The sequence below is a fragment of the Protopterus annectens genome, chromosome 7.part0 (genome assembly GCF_019279795.1).
Source record: "Protopterus annectens isolate FY-2018-M chromosome 7.part0, PAN1.0, whole genome shotgun sequence".
In the NCBI taxonomy this organism is placed as follows: Eukaryota; Metazoa; Chordata; order Ceratodontiformes; family Protopteridae; genus Protopterus; species Protopterus annectens.
Genome location: NC_056739.1, coordinates 489916771 through 489938738, shown reverse-complemented (window position 1 = coordinate 489938738; position 21968 = coordinate 489916771). Strand labels below are relative to the sequence as shown.

The following is a 21968-nucleotide window of genomic DNA, read 5'->3' as shown; positions in this document are numbered from 1 at the left end:
TTTGGTCAACTGACATTGAACAGTGCAACAAGTTGATTTTGAAAGGATTGCTTTCCTCTCCTTTCTCTGAGGCCATTTCTGCAGAGGTCTCATCCCCTCCAGTTAAGGATAAGAGCCCCTGCTCAGACCCCTCTTCACTGCTCAGACCCCTCTTCACCAGCTGGTGACAGGGGCAAAAATCCTCTAAGGCCTGTAGATCTTCCTCTGAGCATCTGCTCGGTGCCACTGATTTTTGGCGCACTTTCTGGAGTCTGAATGGTCTGTTCCAGGCCTGGCACAGACTACTACTGAACCACTGATTACTTCGGTTCTGACCAGTCTGGTTCTGGACACTTGGCACCGACCTTGCCTTTACAGACACTGGCTCCAACTTCTGATCTAATTTTTGACTACTACCCTGATTGTGACTTCAGCTCAGAGTTCCCTCTTGGTGCTGACCTTACTGTTTACAAAATTCAAATCAGAATCTTCTGCTCTGAGTTCCTTAACACGGGCCAGGTATTCATATTCTGTGGATTCATTTGATGGGCAAGCCTACAGTCACTTTCTGTCCCAGCCTGAATCCCATTCTGGGACAAGTCGCATCTGCCAGGAGTGTGTCCAAAATGCATTGTCTCATGGATCAGGTATTGACTGTAAGGGGAATCTCCAGACCCTGTTCCACTCCAGGTGTTGGGATTTTTCCTCTGACTCCTTCGTATTCCGATGGGGATCTTTTGGTTCCAAGGCCCACTTGCCCATTGCTTTCGATGGGACTCCTTCCTTCGGCACAGACTTAGATGCCAGAAGCATCTAAGCCCTGGTGGCCGGCAGTTCAGACAGCAGCCCACCTTACTCAACCCCTTGCTTTGGGGGTGGAATATTCGGTTCCAGTCCAGACTGCTTTTTCAGTTCCAGTCTCTGATCAGAGTTAATCGGTACAGAAACCCTTAAACTCCAGTCTTGGGAGGTGGGCTGTTCAGAGTGGGGTGTGACCCCATTTCCGATTCAGTCCTCTTCAGTTCCAGGCTCCCATCCCTCTTTGGGTGGGCCCGCCTTCCGGATTATGGAAAAGGTGCTGGCAGCTAGCAATCCTCCTTCAGCTCTGCCTTTGGTTCCCCCTTTACTTGGCCATTGCCAGCCCTTAGCAGGGGACCACTAATCCAAAGCACCCCCCTTTTCCAAGGCCTCTTCAGACATTCCCACCAAAAAGCCCCTCAGAAGGTGTGCAAAAGAAAACCTAGATTCACCTGGAGAGTCCCTTACTGAGGATACAGATTAGTGACTGGGAAGGTTCCCCTAGATAACTGTTTCCTTTGGGGACATCTTGGAGATTGTCAGTGGGGTGACTGGAAATCTTCCACCCCTTCCCTGGAGGAATCCGTATTCCTATAAGCTTTCCATTCCTGGCCCACTACGTCCTGGGGTGACCCACGCTCGCTGCATGATAAATTTAACTAACTCATCTGCAGGGAGGGGAAGAGTCCGGATTCAATAGAAGTTATCCCTAAGAGATCAAATTGGTCAAAAGGCTTGCTAGTAGAGACTAGTGGTGGTGGCCACAAAGGACTTGGCAGAAGAGTCCTGCTGTTAGTCTCCCCAACAGGGGAGTCCTGGGAAGTGTTGGGGAGACTCGGGAAGTGGACAGGTTGGGGAAGCAAGTTTTTGCTGCAGCAACCTTTGCCGTGCATTTGCTGAATTTCTTGGCACACTTTACGAGACTCCAAAGACCTTATTTCCACACTCTCTGGTAGCCTCATGGGGTTAAGTGTCAGATGGAGCATGTGACGGTGGCTTCCCAACTTGCCACCCTTGAAGTGATTTCAAATTCCTCCATAAGGTTGCTCTCCCACACAACCGAAGGAGCAGCAGGTGCTGGCATGGTTGTCTGACATCATGCCTGGATGCACATTTCTGACCTACCAGATTCCTTCAAGTCTTTTTGAATGCCCTTATTGAGCCCTCTGCACTCTTTCTCCAAACCTCCGTGTTCCTTCTCCTCCAGGAACCAGAGGAGTGGAAAGTTGTGGCACTAAGTCGTAAGTTTCTTTCATGACTTGTGTGGCGGACTCCTCCAAAGGCAGAGGGGATCCGGTGGAAGACTCCCCTTTAGGGGCAGAGGGGGTTACTGGAATCGGGGCTTCAGATTTTCTCCAGTAGGCCCCATCAGCACTCCTGAAGCATTGCCAGATTGCTTTCCTCTGGAAGCAGTCAGGGCATGTGTCTCTGCACCAAACAGCCTGTTCCTCCATTACAGACTATGGGTACAGAGAATTATCACCAGATGCTCACATTTCCCTCATATCCTTTCCAAGACCTCTGTTTTCCCTTCCTGACATACCACCCAGTCAAAGGGAGGAGGCAGCTTCCAAAATCAAGAAGTTTCTAAAGCAAGTCATCCAAAATGTCCCCCTGGATCTATGCGGATTCGGGTTCTACTCTCTGGCACCAAAAAAGACTGGGGGGCTGGAGGCCCATCCTGGATCTGTCGTTTGAACGGGTCTGTTATACAGACAGTTCTGCATGGTCACTATTCAATCCATCCTTCCATGCCTTCGGGAGGGTGTGTGGATGTGCTGTTTAGATCTCTGGGATGTGTATTACCACATCAAAATGGACAAACGCTCCAGGAGACTTTTGCGCTTCCAGCTGGGAGCCAATCATTATCAATTCGGAGCCCTGCCTTTTGGTGTCAATGGCCCCCACAGAGTGTTCATGTAATGTCTAGCAGTGGTGACTGCTCACTTGAGACTTCATAGATTCCAGGTGTTTCCTTACCTGGACAATTGGCTCCTCTCCACCCCCATCCAGTGTCTACTGGCCAGGACCCTTTGCCACACTCTCTGGCATCTCTGGGTATTAGTAACACCAAAACAGAACAGAGGAGTGCCCAAAGTAAATAAAACTAAACCAACACAGTAAAACCAAGAAAAAGTCCAAAAACAAAATAATCACAGTCCACGTAAAGGCAAGACAACCCATACCTTGGGAGAAAAACCTACCTTTGTTCAAAAAAATGGCTTTAACCTAAAGCGGATTTTGGAAAATCAACCGGGTAAGAGTTTTAATTTAGTGTCCCATAAGAGAGGCATGTACACTTGTAACCAATGTAACATCTGCCGTTTTATCTCCACTGGACCTTATATTTCAGTTATTACTTACAATAGGACTTTGGAAGTCCCAGGTCATGTGAATTGTAGCACTAGTGGAGTTATTTACATCGCCCTATGTTCAACCTGTACTGCGTTTTACATAGGGATGACCTCCAGGGAGCTAAAAATTCGAATCAGGGAACATTTATACTCTATAAAATCCAAAGATGAAAAGAATGCACTTTATAAGCATTCATTAGTTTGTCCATCTTTTTAGTAAATTTTTATTTTCTGTATTAGAAGTGGGTCAGAAGGACCTGAGGGAAGGTGACTTTAAAAACTATCTTCTGCAAAGGGAAACACATTGGCAGATAAAATTAAAATCCGACACTGTTCCAGGTCTCAACGAGACAATTAATATTAAGTGTTTTTTAAAACAGCGTAAATTAAATGTAAATAAAGCTGGAGGTTTAATTCATTCTAACTTCACTTAGGGATGAGTTATAAATGGTCAAATCAATTTGTTTTTTCTGGTTTTTTAAAATATAAGTTTTTAACTGATTTTTGGAAGTTTATTATTTAATTGTTTAATCACATGATTTTATTGAAGTATTTAAGAGAAAGCTTTTGTTGTATGTGTTTATTCTGAGGAAGTTTGTTACGAAAGCGGATAATAAATCAGTATACGCTATTTTTTGCTGTTAATACTGCCGTGTTGTCTTGCCTTTACGTAAACCAACACAGTCCTGGCACTCTAGGAGGTTGAAAATAAAATGTAAGCACATCGAAATGTGGAACCAACCGCTTTTATTGCATTAATGCAATTGCACCACAATAGCATTTTATACTTAAAGTATACCTCCTCAGATGCAAAACAGATTTACCAAGCTGTGACTTCCTTTTATACAACACACAATACATGCAATTATTCAACCAATTAAATTCCATGCTTTAAATGTATTCTATTTAACATGTTGACCAGTATAAACAAAACATTTGCACATAATATGGAATATACAAACCAACAGTGAAAAACTACTTGTATAAAAAAAAATTATATTAAGAATATATAAAATTTATAAATATATACATAGTGTTTATGTACATGTATAAAATTTGTATACATTCCAACTACGCCACTCAATGTTCAAGCTTTAACCTATGTTCTATAGCTAAGATTTTTTTCTCCAATTTATTTAGCAGCTCATCTTAAAATGGGTACTATAGATGTCCATTAATTCCTGGGTGCTTATTGGTGTCAAACACAAACTGCCAAAAATGTGCTCGCATGTATCCTCGTTTCCCATGCACCACCCGTAGGGTCAGGGACTCTTTTTGTTTTGGGAAAAAAAAAATGTCCACTTGGAATTTTTGCAATAGTGTGTGATTATATAATGCATTATATTGTATCCTTACAGCATTCATATGTTTGTACACACTCTTCTTAATTTACATGTGGTCTTGCCCACATAAAATGCCCCACATACTTTACATAAATAATGTAGGGACACTGTGGGCAAGACACACTTATGTTCCTTTCCTACTCTAATAACCTGTTGTTCCAGAAGGTCCTTAAGGTTTCTTCCTTATAACTAAAGTTTAAAGGAGCCTTAAACTACTGTATCCACTAAACTTTCCCCAGTGTTCGGCTATAATGCATCTAACTGGTGTCCATACAATATTTGTAGGACAAAATTCCCCACTGGGTGATTGTCCATTTCCTTCCTATTTCTACCTTTTTATATTCTAGGTGTTCTAACTGGGTTAAGGCTGTAGCGTTATTCCCATCCTCAACTTCCAGATTCATACCCAGGATAGGACCAAACCTACTATTTAAGCCCAACCTTACTTCAGCCACTGTTTGCTCAATTAAATTAACAGGATATTGTCTTTCTGCGAACATGGCCCTCAATTTATCTCTATTTCAAGTCTATTTCAAGTCCAATTCAAATTGTAAAGAGAATCTTAGCTATAGAAAATAGGTTAAAGCTTGAACATTGAGTGGCATAGTTGGGATGTTTATATATTATACATTTCTATATTTTTATATAACTTATAATTTTATACATGTGTAACGTATATATTGTATATATTCACTGTTGGCTTGTATATTCGGTAATATGTGCAAATGTTAGTTTATACTTGTCAACATGAGGATTTTTTAAATGTATTCTATTAAGGAATGGAATGACTTTAAAGCATGGATTTTAATTGGTTGAATAAATTGCATGTATTGTGTGTTGTACAAAAGGAAGTCTGCTTGGTAAATCCATTTTGCATCTGAGGAAGTATACTTGAAGAGAAAAATGTTGTGGTGTAATTGCATTAATGCAATAAAGCTGTTGGTTCCACATTTCACTGTGCTTATTTTATTTTCACGAAAGTTACTGTGTCATTTTTGCATTTAGTTACTTGTAACACATTGCACTCAAGTTACCTGGCACTTGCTCACTAAAGCAATTATATGTCAGCACTAAAAATTAAAAGCACTACACCCTCACTCCCCACTGGCCCTTGTTTTCAATTAAGGATTTCCCAATATTCTAGCATGTCCAAAGGTCAGTTGTCAATCTCCTCTCCGGTCCAGCTGGTGAATCTGGGAATCTTGAGGCAATGTTATAACTGCCTCATGTACACAGACAACCCTCTCCTCCTCCCACATAACACAAATACTTGCGAGAGATGCAGCTATTTAGCCAAACTGGAGGCTGAGCTCTCAACTCGGGACTGGCAAGACCAGACAGGAGGAGAAGGCAACTACACACACCACAAAACCAGCCTCACATAATGCTACCACTCCACTGAATCAAACACAAAGACATACTCGGAGGCTCTGAGTAAAAATTTACCTAAACAGCAGAGGCCTCCAAAGCAGACACCCAAACAACTGCTACCTCAAGACACCCCACAAGCAACACATAAACCACAAAAGCAGTGTGCAAAGCAGTCACAGCCCTTAAGGCCAAATACAACACCAAACATACTTGTCATAGGTGACTCCAGTCAGACACACTGACGTCCCACTCACCAGGCTGAACAAGGAGAGGATCACAGTAAGCTGCCTATCGGGCGCTAGAATCCGCCACATAACACAAGCACTCGGGTCACTCCATGGCAAGTACAAATATGACAGTCATTGTCCATGCTGGTGTGAACGACCTGAGACGTACCTCCCTGGACTACATGAAAAGAGACATAGAGGAGCTCTCTGATTATGTAGCCCAGGCAGGTATGACCCTAACCCTGAGCAGTATCCTTCCTTCAAGAATGATGCCACAATATAGAGACAAGATGATCAGCTTTAACAATTGGCTTAATGTCTGGTGTCATTCAAAGGGGATCCAGTGTCTGTCTGCCTGGGATGACATGCTTGACAAGCCACGCTGCTTCGCAAGGGACGGCTTGCACCGGTCACCCCTGGGATTCTGGATATTGGCTAAGGCTCTTGCCACCCCATAGTGCCTTTTTTGGCAAGGCTCAAATTCTAAACCTACCACCCTAGAAAACAAAATGGGAAGAACTGAGGGTAATGCTGCTCAATGCCAGAAGTCTAAATCTCAAAATGCACGCACTCGAGGCCCTTCTCAGTATGGAGAACATCGATGTCTGTGCTGTAACTGAAACCTGGTTCAAGGCTCCTGAGAGCACCCGGCACTATTAGGTTTTACCTCATATCATGCGTTCCGGCACCAAAACCCGGACCACACCACAAAAGGAGGGGGTGTATCCATAATTATAAAGGATACCCACACCTCCAGGTTGGTGGCAACGCACTTAGCGTCAGAAACCATCCAGGTGCAACTAACCATAGGCAAAACTGCTCTACAAATTGTAGCATGCTACAGGCCACCCTCTCAAACTCAGGAACCCCACACAGCCTTCCTGAAGACACTGGAGGGTATAAATGTATCTCCAAACACAATCATATTGGGTGACTTCAACTACCGAATATAGACTGGGAACATTACTCAAGCCCTAACTTTCTAGCCCAACGGTTCCTGGAGTTCATAAATTCAAATGCCATGGAACAGCTAGTCACTGTTCCCACGAGAGGAGAAAATATACTAGATCTCATTGTCACAAACATGGGGACAAAATGCTCCACACCGGAAGTATATCCTCATTGGTGAGATCTGATCATAAACTAATCTCACTGGAAATCCACATCCCGCCCCCCCCCCCAACAAAAAAACCATAGTGAAGAACTTCTCTAAAGCAAACTTCACACTACTCAAGACTGGTGTGGTATCCTTCAAGGCCCTTGAGCCAGAGGAAACCACAACCCAAGCTGCGGAAGCCCTTACAAATGCCTTCTATGAACACCTCCAGGACTGCATGGATCAGGCAATCCCAAATAAAACCAAGACTCTTTCCACAAAGGGCAAACGTCCAGTCTGGTGGACCCCAGCCATTCACAAACTTTACAATAAGAGGAGAAAGCTGTTACATGATAGAACAAAATCCATAAAAGGGAAGTCACCCCTGATCATTATTAGTAAAAAAAATACGAGCACTCCTAAAATCAACTAAGGCCAATTTTGAGAGAGATTGCCATGGATTCAAAGGACAATCATAAGGCCTTTTTCAGCTATGTTAGGAACCTGGGTGGAAACTCCCAGATATGCTCAGAATTAGTCCAAAATGATAAAAAAATCACTGAACCCACAGACATTGCCAACATACTGGCAGACAGGTTCAGTGCAAACTTCACCCCCCTCTCCCCCCTAAAGGAGAGAACTATCCCAGCCGAGTGTAGCCTCCTGGATATCTCAAATGCGCAGGTGAAAGCTGCGCTCTCTAAAGCTAAAAACACAGCATCAATGGGACCGGATGGTGTCCCCGGCTGTGTGCTACATGAGCTAAATGAGGAATTAAACCCGCACATAAGGCAGCTGTTTAATCTCAGCCTTACCACAGGATACGTGCCCAAGGAGTGGCGTACGGCAGCTGTGGTCCCACTCCACAAAGGCGGCGCCTCTACGGACCCTGGTAATTACCACCCCATAAGCTTAAGTCTAGTCTGCAAAGCTATGGAGAGGATCATAATGGAGCTCATAAACAAAGATATAGGGGACTTGCAGACATTGGACCTGACCCAGTTTGGCTTTGTCAAGGGAAGATCATGCCTTTTGAACTTGGTCGACTTCTTCGAAACAGTCACCAAGGCCATTGATGAGGGAAAGGCAGTCCATAAAGCCTACCTTGACCTTGCAAAGGCTTTCGACACAATACCCCACTCTGGTATTGTAGAAAAACTTACCAGCTTAAATGTAAACCCATATGTCACAAGATGGGTTGCAAACTGGCTTAAGGACAGAACCCACAGGGTTAGAGTTGCTGGCGCTGTGTCAGACTCCAAGCCGGTCACAAGTGGTGTCCCACAGGGCTCTGTCCTTGGCCCCCTATTGTTTGGCATCTACTTCTCAGAAGTACAGGCCAGCATGGGAGGACTTTGGCTGACAAAGTTTGCAGACTGCAAACTGGGCGCCATAGTGGAAAGTGCATCGGACACGGATATCCTTCAGAAGGGACTCACGGAAACAAATAGCTGGTGCCAGAGCCATGGCCTGAAGTTAAACGCCAAAAAATGTATAGTCATACCCTTCGGGAAAAACAAGGCAACCCCAAGCTACCATATAGGTAGCAATCCACTAAGCACAGAAGAGGTTATCAGGGACCTGGGGACCCAGGTTGACAGTGGCCTTTCTTTTGACACTCACATTGCTAAAGTGGTTAGAAAGACCTTCTACATTGCCCACCTGATCATGAAGGGATTCACATCCAGATCTAGTGAGGTCATTGTTCCCCTGTACTCTTCACTTATCAGACCAATGATAGAGTACAATGCCCCATTCGGGATGTATCTCACCCGACATCTGCAGCAATTGGAGAGACCCCAAAAGTTCCTCACCAAAAGGATAAAGGGACTCCAAAATCTGTCATATGCTGCCAGATTGAAGAAACTCCAGCTCTATTCAGTCGCATACAGTCTGCTCAGAGGTGACATGTGCCTGACATACAAGGCCATGTCCAACCCGGAATTAATGGACATGCTCCACCTCAAAAAATCCAAATCCACCAAAACCACTAGAGCAAGTGACTTAAACCTTAGCACGGATATAAATAGGACTTGCTGGAGTGATAGATTTATCACTCAGACTCCCTATGCTGTGGAATAAAATCCCGGTCCATGTGAGGCAGAGCACCTCGCTGACTCTGTTCAAGAGAAATCTAGACCTGTGGATGGGAGATCGTAGGTTTACCCCGGGAATCATCTGTGTCGCTGCTGGACAGAGGCACAACAAACTAATGGGCACAGTATTTTTTCATATAAGGGGTGGCGTAAGCCACAAAAATTTGGGCTAGGCTTATAAATGCCTTAGGGCAGATAGCCTAGTATAAACCTATGAACCTCCTAGTGCCAGGACTGTGGTCTCTGGGTATTACTATCAGTTGGGAAAAAATCAAACCTTCAGCCCTCAACTAGAATTCACAGGGGCTATGTTCAACACTCTGCTCTGCCTAATATCTCTTCCTCATCGCAGGCTCTTAAGACTGAGAACAAAGTGCAAGTGATACTCCACCACAGGGAAGTTCTGCAGGCTCTGGGTTCCATGACTGCAGCCATTCCCATTGTTTTGTTGGCCAGGCTTTATATGTGCCTGTTACAGTGGCTTCTTCAAACTCTATGGATACACAATCATCCCTTGAACACACTAATCCTCTTCACCGATCTCTGCAAACAGGATCTCCTCTGGATGAGAATGGAAGTCTTGTCGCCCCTTTCAACCTCTTCAGCCCAGTGCCACAGTGACTACAGGGTGCTTCCCTGATATGGGGGGGGGGGCCCATTTCCAGGGAAAATCTGTTCAAGGCACAGTAGAGAAGTCTACTTAACACATCAACATTCTTGAGCTCAGAGCTGTTACTGGTGTTACAAGCTCTCCACACTCTTCCTATTGGACCGATTGCTATCCAGTCTGATATGTCTGTGGTCTGATACATCAACAAGCGGGGAGGGACCAGATCTTACCCCATCTGCTGCGAAGCTTTGAATTTGGCAGTGGGCGATGGCAATCGGGAAACAGTTGGAAGCTACACACCATCCTGGGGAGTTCAAAATGTGATTGCAGACAGGCTGAGCACGAGTGGTCTCAACCCAAGAGTGGCAGAGGAAATTTTCAGCCGCTGGGGCTGGCCTTGTTGTGATTGTTTTCCTCCCCCTCTAATACAAAGTGCAGCAGCTACTTTGCCCTTTTTCCTCCACGGGGAGGAGTCCCAGAGATGCTCTGACTCTCTATTGGCCCATGGGTCTCCTGTATGTTTATCCTCCCATCCCCTTGATACTCTTGGTCTTAAGGAAAGCTACTCTGAGAAACAGAATGATTCTCATTGCTCCATTCTGGCTCGACAGGTTTGGTTCCCCTTCCTTCAGCCACACCTGCTCCGACCTCCTCTGATTCTAGACTTCCATCAGGATCTCATTTCTCACCCCCAAGGGTTGTCTTCTCCAAATCCTGCCACGCTCAAACTGACAGCTTGGTTGCTCCACTTTTAGTAGCCAGGCTTGTCGCTCGCTCTGTCGCGTGGACATCTCTCATTCTTTAAGATGCTTTTTATATAGTTGAGTGGAAGCAAGAGGAAAGTTCACTAGGGAGTTGATTCCAGCTTTTTCCCACTGTTGAAGAGTCCCCTGCTTTGTTAGATTTGACAGAAGAAACTAGAAATTTGTTAGAGCGAAGTGTAGGGAGATTTTTGTAGGGGGTGATTAGAATGGTAAGGATTGGGGTATTAGGGTGATAGTGTTTTTTTGGGTGATAAGTTGCTGATTTGTTATCCAGTTGTAGCCATCCCAGTTTGAGGTTGCGACAGTGGTGTGTTCTATAGGGGGAGCTGGTAGCAAATCTGGCTATATTATAACAGGTGGAAAGTTTAGTAATGTTATTTCTAGACATTAGTATAAATTGCAGAAGCATAGAACCGCAGTAGTAATTCTTGCTGTGGGGGGGGGGGGGGTAAGGAAGGGTTGGAGTCTGTAGAGGGAGCCTAGTTTTTTTGTTTTTATTGAGTTAATATGGTCATCAAAGCTAAGGGTGTTGTCAGTTGTAACACCCAGTAAACAGGTTGTGGTGTCGGACTATATTTGTGCCATTGTTAGAGGTTATTATGAAATTTGGTAGAGGTGACTTAAGAGTAGGAGCAAAGAGTAGCAGTTTTGTTTATTAGGGTTCAGAAGGAGGCAGTGTTGCATGAACCAAGTTTCAACACTGTTTAATACTGTTTGGGTCTGGAATTGGAGAGAGCTTATGGACTTGGCGGAGCAAATTAATGTCATCAGCATATTGAATGCAAGTGGCTTGAGGAATTTTGGTATGTAGATTAATAAAGAGAAGAGTACCTAAAATGGAGCCTTGAGGTACTCCGATGTTCACAGGGAGGGAAGAAGAAAGGGTATTCCAAAGGACTGCCTGCTGTCTGTTTTCAAGATGGGATTTAAACCATAGTAGAGATTGTGTGTAAAGTGATTGGGCTTTTAGGATTTCAATGAGTAAGTTGTGGTTTACAATGTCGAAGGCCTTTGAAAGCTCAATTAATAGAGTAGAAGAGAAAGTATTGTTACGATTTTTGTTTAGAGTCAGTAAAGGATAGTAGAGCGGTAGTTGTGCTATGGAATGGCAGAGCGGTAGTTGTGCTATGGAATGGTCTAAAGCCATGTTGGCAGTTGGCAAGTATGTTATGGATAAGGTGGTAAAGTAGTTGTCTGTGTATGCATTTCTCCATTATTTTGGCAATTGGTGAGTAAGGCTATAGGCCTAAAATTTGTGTAGGGGGATGATGTGGGATACTTTCCATATGGAAGGGATTTTACTTTCTGAAATCCTTCTGAGGATGGAGATGGGGTAGGCAATGGCTTTAGCTGCTATTTGCAGATATTCTGCTGGAAGGCAGTCAGCAGAAGGGGTGCAGGGTTTGGTATTTTCCAGACTCTGGTACAGTTCCAAACCGTCGGTACAATCAGTGATGAATAGATAAACTCTGATGGAATGTTATGGTACGACATAACTTCTCTATTTTGGTTATGAGGCTGTGAAAAAAATCACACTGCAACAGATTTCCCTTCAATGGGAATTGAAGTCACTTCACAAATGCTTTTGTATCATTCATGTCTTGTTTTATAAAAATTACCAATTTAGTCTTCAGCTCAACTGCTGTAGAAGATACCAGCAGTAATACTACCTTGTGGAATATACAGAACACTTACCTTGCATTTTTTTTTTCACTGCCATTTATGTGGTGAAGTATTAAAAATGACGAGGAAAAAAATGCTGATGGAATCCAAGTGATCTCCCCACTTTTGCTGTACACCTCAAGCCATTTGCAGAGAAAATAAGAATTGGGTCTAAGGAGAGAAGAATGTCAATGCTCAAATGAAAAGATTGCACTTGTTTGTATATAACACTACCAGAGACGTAGGCAAGATGTTTTTTTAAAATGTTAAACTACAAGAAATGTCTGCAAAACTATAGCAGTGACTGTAAACTGTTAACCACATGATTTGGTACAGATTTCGCTTTGGAAGCACAACAAATGAGATGTTTGTGGATTCTTTTAATGAAGGGTACTTGGCAAATGGCACAAATGTGGGAACAAACCAAGCGGAAAATACTGGCTGAAGTAAGGCAGTGAAAGTCCATATTTAGGACCTGGATAGTAAGATATCTGCTTACAGGTAAAATGTTACTGCAATCATACACTCGCACCTCTTTCTTTAATTTCTTTTACAAACTCTAAACAGCAAAACTACTACTTGGCGAGTGTAAATACCTGCTCAATCGATCTCTCCCTACTATAATGCAGGCATACACTCAGACATACACACACACTTCTAATGACTTAGTTCTTTTCTTATTTTACACTGGCTGGCTAAACAGCAAAAGTGCTGCTTAGCCCGCATAAAATGGCAAACGTTAGATGCGAACTCCAGGAACTGATTTCCACAGAGTGCCCAGATTTTTGCCTCTTAACTTGGGTCTGTCCTAATAAAACCTGTGGTTTGTTGGCAAATGCCCCCTCATTGCACACTACATAATGATGTATATGTTCCCAGAAATGCACACTACATAATGATGCGCATGTTCTGGGAAATGGTCTTTCTCCCATTACTTTTACCTTTGTCCCATCTTCTTAAACTAAACTGTTAAGATGTATGTATGCTGCAGAAAAGTTTCAGGAAACTTCCATTACACCTTCCTTTACATTCCATCTGCTCACCACAGTGTCTCGAATTAGTTAATGCTTTAGTGGCTTAACCCTATGAATTCTGTAGGAGCTATACATTTATGTAGGACAATTTAAAAAAAAAAAAAAATTTGTATAGACACTGGAGATTTGTGCTACCCATACCTCTGGCAAAAGAAAAATCCCTAGAGAGCACTGGCAAAAGAAAAATCACTAGAGAGCACTTGTGTGATAAACTGCTATCTTGGTAATTCCTCAACAAAACAGATGCATCCAGCAACTGCAGTGAATAAAATGGTTCCCACAGTCTTAGTATGGTTTTATTGGATGTAGGCATTAAGATCTCATGCATACATATTGTTTGGGGGTGTTCCCAGAGTGAAGGTGGTTCATGGGCAATCCTTGGGCAGCAACTGGGGAAAGTGAAAAAACACTGGGTGTGATTACCAAATGGTTAAGAGTGCCCATACATTTGCTTCAGCTGTATGAGACTGCTCACAGTACTGGAGCTGTTAAATGGCTAATGAAAAAACATGAAAGCATAATTCTGGATAAGAATATGGTACAGTGCTACATTCAAAAAAAATGGGGGGAAAGAGGACCTCCTGAAATGAGAAGTGAAACAGCATGTACTGGCCCTTGTTGGACAGTTGTGTGATGTGCATTATTAAAAATCATGATCCGAAGAGAAGTTTCTTGAGGTGTTGATCAGTGTCTAGTGCCTTCTGGTTAACTGTCATGTTGCTACTTTTTACATCCCAATATTTTGAAAAAATGTTAGTTAACTGATTACTTGCTTTTTAGACTAGTTTTTTCATTGGTAATTCCGTACTGTTTCTTGAGGGATAATTGTCCAAGTTTAGCATGGAACTGGCAAGTTTATCAGGATTATGTATTGGTTGTAAAATAGGGATAGTGTCTTAGTTTCTTAAATTTAACATTAAGTGAGTGAAAAGTCTGGAATTTTTGTTTAGGAATGGAGTAGCTTTAAGATTAAATTTGGATATGTTTTGGTGAAATTTAATCCATAGTGGATTCCACTCTTTCCCCATTGGGTTATAATTTGCTATTTGAATGTGACTGGCACTAATGATTTCATGGTACAATTGGAAGTCTGAAGGAAGTCCACCTTTTTCTTTGGGAAACATTAGTTTGATAGGTGATTCTGGTGCTTTTTGGATACCAAATGAGTTTTGCTAATCTAACTTTGGAATTTTAATGAATGTGGAGTTCAGTCGATATAACTTTAGGGAGTTCATTTTGATTGAAGCTTTCGATAGGGTAGAAAGCTTATTTTACGATTTAATATTGCAAAATATATTAGACAAAGTCTTATATACATCTGTGCATGTCCAAATACACCCAAGTATTTCAGTGTATTCCACTTGGTCTCTGGGAAAATAAAATGCCTTATGACCTAGGGGTTTTAATGGATATAGAATGGATTTGTTGGGATTAATTGTGCAATTTATGTATTTTATTTGGATTTTTGATATTTAAATAAAATGATCTGTTTGATTTTAATAGGGCTTCTATATAGATTGAATAAATATGGGGAGAGTCTGGTGCAGTTTACAATTTTTATCTGGTTTGATGTTTTCTTAATATAGTGTTGTAGATGCTCTATTATAGAGCATTTCCACCATTTTTATAAATTCGTGGAAATCCGAACTGAAGCAAAGTTTTGGTCAACTCTGAAAGCTTTTGTCATGTCTACTGATAGGGAATGGTAAGGGGATTGTCCCATACTGTCTGGCTCATAAAGCCAAATTGCTAGAGATATTGGGGGTAGTTTTTTTGTATCCTATGTGCTAGAATAGAAAGTGTTTTCATATCTGATCAGTTGTAGGTCTAATTTGGATTAGCTGAATCAGTTTGGTTTTGGAATAAAAATGGTCTTTAGTTGAAAGATTGGTCTAATATCCAAAGTTGATATATTAATCTGATATCCCAAAATCTTGTTATAGCTGTATATTTTAACAAGTATTGGTGAGATTTGCTGTATTGAAGTTTCTGCCGCATTCCATCTGGACCAGGAGCTTTCCCTGGTTTCAGCTTTTAAATGGCCATCTCTACTGTGGAGTTTTTTAGGTTGTTTGAGTTTCATTAATATGGGGGAATTTTAAGTTGCCCACAATCTTGATTAAAGGTTGTCCTGCATATCATGCGGACCATAAATGGATTGGAAAATTTCTTCAAAAGCTTGTATTCCCCATCAGTTGTCTTTTATTTCCTCAATTTTACAATGAGAATTTGACGTTCTGGCTAGCATTTTGAGGGGGTCTGAGCCCATTCTGCATATTTGTGTAACGTTTTCAGTTCTATGAATTTCATTTAGGGTGCTAAGATTGGGTACTGCACTTTACTAGTCTTACTTTTTTATCTTTATAATGTGGTGCTTTTTGAATTGGGGTACCCCTAGCCATAGCTTTGAAGGCTGCCCATCGAATATCTAAAGGAGTGTTTGTGGTTGCAATGTTTTCATTTGAGGGATTCTAAAATTTCTTTTTATTTATTTTATTTTTTTGTTTAGTGGTCAGCCAATGCTCTAGGTTGAATTATACTCTGTCATGCTTTTAGAGATTAGAAATGTCAATTCTGGATAGTGTCTTATGAAAGGAGTAATATGTATATTTGCTGTTTGAGTTGTCTGCGCTGTAGTTCAAAGTTAAAATTTAGTTCAGATAGAGAAGTGACTTGGGACAGTTCTTCAATCCATCTTTATTTGGATTTATTGTATTCCACTCCCCACCAATTATGAGCAGATCTTGCTACTTTAGTAGCAAGTTAAAAATATCAATCTAATTCTGTTGCTGCAAGGGCCATAAACCATTGCAGAATAAGAGTTCATGCACACACTGCACTTGTTTCCTGAAACTTGTCTAATCCACAGGATTTACTATAAACATTATTTATCCTAAAAGTACACTAAACTAATGCATATGAGGGGGGGGTCCCCAAATGGTGCTCATCTGAGCAGTAAGCCTAACCATCTTTACTGGATCCTGTGAAGTCGGAATACTGGCAGAATGGAAAGCTTATTTTCTGACTGCTCCCTCTCAGGATGTGCACAGCCATTAATCTGTCACAGGAAGGGAGTATGAGTTTTTGAAACTTGGCAATTTGTTGCAGTGGCATATAACCCAAGATACCACCTGAGGAAGTAGGAATTTACCGACCTTATTATTTTTCTTTGTGTAGTATGATGTAAACTAAAAGGAAAGCATGGCTACTATACTGAAATCTTGGAGCATTCTGTTCAGTGTCTTGCATCCAAAACCATCCCACTGTAGTAAGGATGTGTAATATTTACCTAAAGCAGGAGTAATTTACATCCAGTAAGGTTTGTTAATGCTGTTTGCTACATAGTTGAGAGTGATAGTATTTGATTTGTTTCAAGGATTTCAGTAGACTGAAGTAAATCCTAGCATTTTAAACTTAATCTTTATCTTCCAGAATGCACAGGTGCAGTCATGGTTAAGTAACGATCGTGGTCCTTTGTTTGCCAATGGTGCAAGAGTTGGTAGTTTGAATTGTTCCGTGATCAGAGATAGTATGAGCGCGTCAGAGGAGTGTCCACGTATGGAACTCAGGACAAAAAACGCTGGAGGAAGCACGTGTGGTGTAACGATAGCTCAAGCAGAAACAAGTAAGTGTTCATTCTGTCTTCATTTTTGTTTTTGACTTTTTGAAATGCATTCATACAGCTTGAAATATCAACTTTGTGAAACTGCTACTGAAATTTTGTATTCATTAAAGGTCAGAGTTGCATAGATGGCTACTGTTCAGTCACTTCCAAATTGATTCCTTTGTGCTGTAATAGGGGGGGGGGGCAGTTTAACAATTGCCAGATCCCACCTAAACAGGCACCTTACATAGTAGTACAGGTAAGGATTATGACATTCCTTTTTATTACTCTTACAGTTGAGTTGACTTTCATGAAAGTCGGACTAACTTCTGACAGTAAACCTGTGCATTGCATGTGAATGTGTAAGAATGCTGTACGTACAGCTGAAGCTTTCCTTTTACTGGAATACATGGCCAGCCCATAGATGGTCCTTTTGGGAATTGTTCATACTGTGAATTTGCTTGTACTGTATTTGACAATTAGCTCAACTGCTTGTCTACCCCTGGATCTGAACAAAGCAAGTTTTAGTTTTGTAATGTCAGTTGCTATTTATCAGTAAATGTGTTGTGTAAACTAGTTTGCATGCTGTAGGCATGTGAGCCCTCAGGGGCTGGTAAGACACTGCAATTGAGAAGTGCAATTTTAATGGTAGTGGTAGTAATACTGTAGGCTGAGGCAAAGTTTAAAGAGCTGTACTGCATTAATCTCCTTCCCAAATCCTGATTAGACTAAATTTGCAGGACTGAGTAAATTTTTTTTTTTTTTTTCTTCCTAGCACTTGCTATTGCAGTGACTACAGAAGGAAGTCATGGCTCTTATGCAAACACACCGACTATAAAAACAGCAACATATCTGAAGAGCTCACATTATTGATGTCATTCACTGCTCATGCCACTGAAGCTGAATACGGATGCTATTTTCTTGCCTGCTCATTCAGCCTTTGAACTGTTTATCTGAAGACTGAAACTGGAGAGGAGTTTACCATGTTACCATGCCTTCCCTAAACACAACGGCCGCTATGTCCTCCACCATATTTCACTTTTTATTTGGTTTGCTTTGCATGTCTGTTAAAAAATAAATAAATAAAAATAATAAAAATTTAAAAAATGCTTTAAGTGGGTTTGCTATTTCTAATGTAAATGATCACTTGTATGGGCTGGCTGAATTACTTTAAGCTTTTGTGTATTCTGTCTGTGGTATCACAGCATTTGCTTAGTCACTTGAGCCTTAATTTGGTACAGGGCACAACACAGCTGTTGCCCAATAGTATCTGAAATGGAATTTGGGAAACCTGATTGAAAGATAATCTGACCTTGGAGGAAAGCTGGATAGAATTGTGTAACCTGTTTTCCTAGTGTGGAGTTGAGGCCATATGTGAGGATAAAACTGGTTACATTGAGTTGAAGCTGTAAAGATGTTCCCTCAGAGGAACAAACTTGATAGAATACCGATGCAGTACAGCATGGCACTGCATATGTAGCCACATGATGGAGAAAGGAAGTTGCCACCATGGTTCCAAATTCCAGTGTATGAGCTATAAAGTATTATTGTGAGAATTGCCAGAGGGTATTTCTGACTTTTGGTAGGTCAGCATTTATGAAGTGTGCACTGAAGTGACTTTCCCTAAAATTCAGTAAGTAAATGTATTTAATACAGGTAGAATTTAAGGTAGCCGAGCTGAGGGTTTTTGGTCATCAGCCAGCTGTCGAGTGATTCCAGAGGAGTGTTTAGAGGCAGCTAAAAGTGCAGTTGTATAATGAAACTTGCTATGGCAGGTTTTTGATCACCCCAAATATGGGTTATATCCTGCAGAAGATATAACAGGAAGCTTCCAAAGCTTAAGGGCACCTTCCAAGTATGCAGAGGTGCCAAGCCCTTCCTCTTAGCAACAGAGGGAGGTAGGGCCCTGAAAGGACAATAAGAAAAATGTATACACAAGAGGGGTAGTGGCTAATGGCTAATTTGATGATACTGCTTGTGTCTGTTTACATGCACAACTATACTATATTCATACTGATCATTGCTATAGCCTAAGCTACATGGTTTACCATGGCTCCCAAATTATGGGGAGTGGAAGGGTCAGGGGCTTCTTGTGAATAGGTCTAGATCAGGTCTTGTTAGGACCAGTGAATCTATAAAGGAATAGGTTATTGCTTTCAGACTACAGCACTTTACAAAAATCCACAAAAGAAGCAAAGGCCCTGGTAAAGTGGGCCTTGACCCTACCTGGAATAGTGAGTATAACAAGATAATAGAGCAACCTGTTAAAATTGACTTCCTTTCAGTTACCTTCTTGGGAATGTGACTTCTGTCAGGATAACAACCAGTTGTCTGTAGATGTCAAAAGGTAAGTATATTTTTCTCCCTAATTTGTTGGGTCTAGGAAAGACTTGGGAGATAGTCTGCCTAAGTTATCCTATGACTATAGTACAGTTTAGTTCACACCTCTCTGGAAGATTACATGAGGTTGACGCTCCATAAGAATGTGCAATTCTAATACTGTTCTTGCAGGAGCTAGAGCAATAAGTAAATTGGGTTTCCACATTAACCTAAAGTCTGCCATATTAGCTGGCTCCAGTGAATCTCCTGTGGAGGTTGCAATGGTTTTCTTGGAAGCAAGCCTTTCTATACAAAGAATTTAAAATAAATGCATTCATGGAAGATCCATGAGCAGAAGGACATGTTGAAATGTGCTATAAATGAACCTGGATTATGGCTACAAGTAACTTGCGGAAATGTAAAAATCAGGGAAGCAGCAGATCTGAAGTTTACTTTGGTTTTCAACCTGTGGGTTCTCTGATCCAGCATGGATCCAACTCTGCTGCATATCCAGCATCTGATTGCACTCCAAGCTCCTTCCCCTACCCTGATTGCCCCAGTCTCCTTCCTCCCTTCAGATCTTTTGTCTGCGTTGTGATCCATTGCTCTGAGTTGCTGTTGGGGCCAGTGTTAAACTTTTCCTAGCCTTTCTCTTGGTTTCCCATCTTTCTGCCTCCCCTCACACATTATCCGTAAAAAAAAAAAGCCACTTTTCCCTTTGAGTATGCACCTGTGTGCATGTGCTGTTGGGCCATTCAGTACTACCTACAGGGTCTTGACTACCAAAAAACCAGGGTTCTGCAAATGCATGGAGTGTGGCCATGCTATCTCCTTAGTTGATGATCACATGCATGGAATGCCTTGGCGCTGCTCACCTAGACACCTGCTCCATCTGCACAGGGTTAATCCCCTGCGAATTGGATAGGAGAAACAAAATCTGAGGCTGCCTTCCCCCACCCACCAGGGTCCAGACCTCTTCTACTCTGGTCTCCATTGTCTCCACCCCTGGCTTCTGGAACTGAGCCTCCTGCCAAGAGGTCCAGGGATGGGGACAAACCAGCAAAGGATAAACCCAGGAAGTGATCCCCTGACTGCTCTCCCCTTGTGGGCCTGCTAGGCTCAGGACAGTCTCCCAGGCTCCATTCCCCTAGTTTTTCCCTGGAGCTGGAGGAGCTTTGGGACCCAGTCACTGACCTAGGTCTCCCCTCACCACCCCTCTAGGCCAGTCTCTGCCTCTTCCTCCAGATCCACCTGAAGTCTTACTGAAGCAGAGGTGGACAAGATGATGCAAATAGTCTGCATGCCCCCTGCTCTGGAGGGAGAGGGGGCAGGCTAATCTGCTTTCATCCCAATTTCTCCTCCAATCTGACTCCCAGCTTCTGAGCCCTCAGATCGGAGGACACTGCATTGAGGAGTGTGCACGAATACCTTGTACCTTGATACTGGCCATGGCCTTGAGTATGTCAGATCCAACCAGTTTGGATCCGTGTGGCTCTCTGGAGCCGTTGCTTCTGCAACAGATCCTAAGGTTTCGGCTTGGTTTTTAGGAGTAGAGTGTTCCTCTTGGGATCTTGCCTGGAGGTTCTGCTCTGGCTCCCCTGTTGGGTCAGAGGGTTACGGCTCCTTCAACATGCCCTTCTCTGGAGGACCTCAGTCTTTTGGAGCAGAGCCGCCTTCTTGGGAGTGTGGCTGTGGCTCCCATGTTGGGTCAGAGGGTTATGGCTCCTTCAGGCCATTCTGTGGAGGTACTTTCCCCTTTGGCTTTTGACAGGGTACTTTCTCTCTTGGAGACTCCTTTATGATCTCTTAAGAGTCTGCAATTGCTCCCTCTTTCTGGTGTGGATCCATCCTACCACCTCTGACAGCCTGCCACCTCTTTGCCCCAGGGAGTTCCTGCTTTGGAACAGTGAATGCTCCCCATCAGAATCCCTCAAGATATGGATTTGGAGTAGGGGGAAAGGTTCCCCCTGTCACCCCAGATCTCTCCTTTAGAGACCTCATGGAAATCTGTCAGCTTGGGGGTGGTCTGCCCCAAAACATACCTCAGATGAATCTGTTCCTAGAGGCATTTGGTGCAGGACAGTGTACTTCTGGGTGTCCCCTCCTGAATTCCACTAGTGGATCTTATAAAATCATTGGTGTAGTAGGAGCCAGACACTGGAGCCAATCCCTAAACACCTGGACAGTGCCACTACAGCAAAGGACCCACTGGACCAAGTGTCCCCCCCAGTTGATTCTGTGGTGGTGGCAGCCACTAAGGAGCTTGCACAGGAGCTCCACAGTTCATCCACCTGACCAAGAGTCAAGGACAATGGACTATTTTGGGAAGGAGGCATATGCTTCAGTGTGCCCCCCCCCCCATGTACATTGAACTACCTGGCACATGTAATTTAGGCTTCAGCATGATCTGGTCAGAGGTCAGTCTACCCCTGGGTCCATGTTGGGGGAGGACAAAGTTTTCTCCTCCCCCAAATGGCCACACGTCCATTGCCAACACCTGTACGAATATCCTCTTGCATGCCACTTGAGGGCACTGCTGGAAAAGGTGGTGCTGTCAGGCATCCTGTCTGGCTCTGTGCCTTCTGAGCCCTTTTACTAGTGCCCCCGTATGACTGTTCCACCCTGTTTGGAAAGTTGGTACATGATTAGTCCAGAGTGAGAAGGATGGAAGAAAGTCTGCTGTTCTCCTTTTTCAGGCCAACGAACCTGTT

General features: G+C 42.8%; 1 protein-coding gene across 1 annotated transcript in view; it reads left to right on the top strand.

Moving 5' to 3' along the window:
* The window catches only part of LOC122806558 (profilin-1-like), a 71278-nt gene extending 53231 nt beyond the window's left edge, over positions 1 to 18047 (top strand). Inside the window, exons 2-3 of the mRNA XM_044077089.1 lie at positions 16767 to 16959; positions 17714 to 18047. Of these exons, the coding sequence (XP_043933024.1) occupies positions 16767 to 16959; positions 17714 to 17811 (291 nt within the window). The 3' untranslated portion in view covers positions 17812 to 18047. The remainder of the gene's footprint in view (positions 1 to 16766; positions 16960 to 17713) is intronic.
* Positions 18048 to 21968: the final 3921 nt, after the last annotated feature.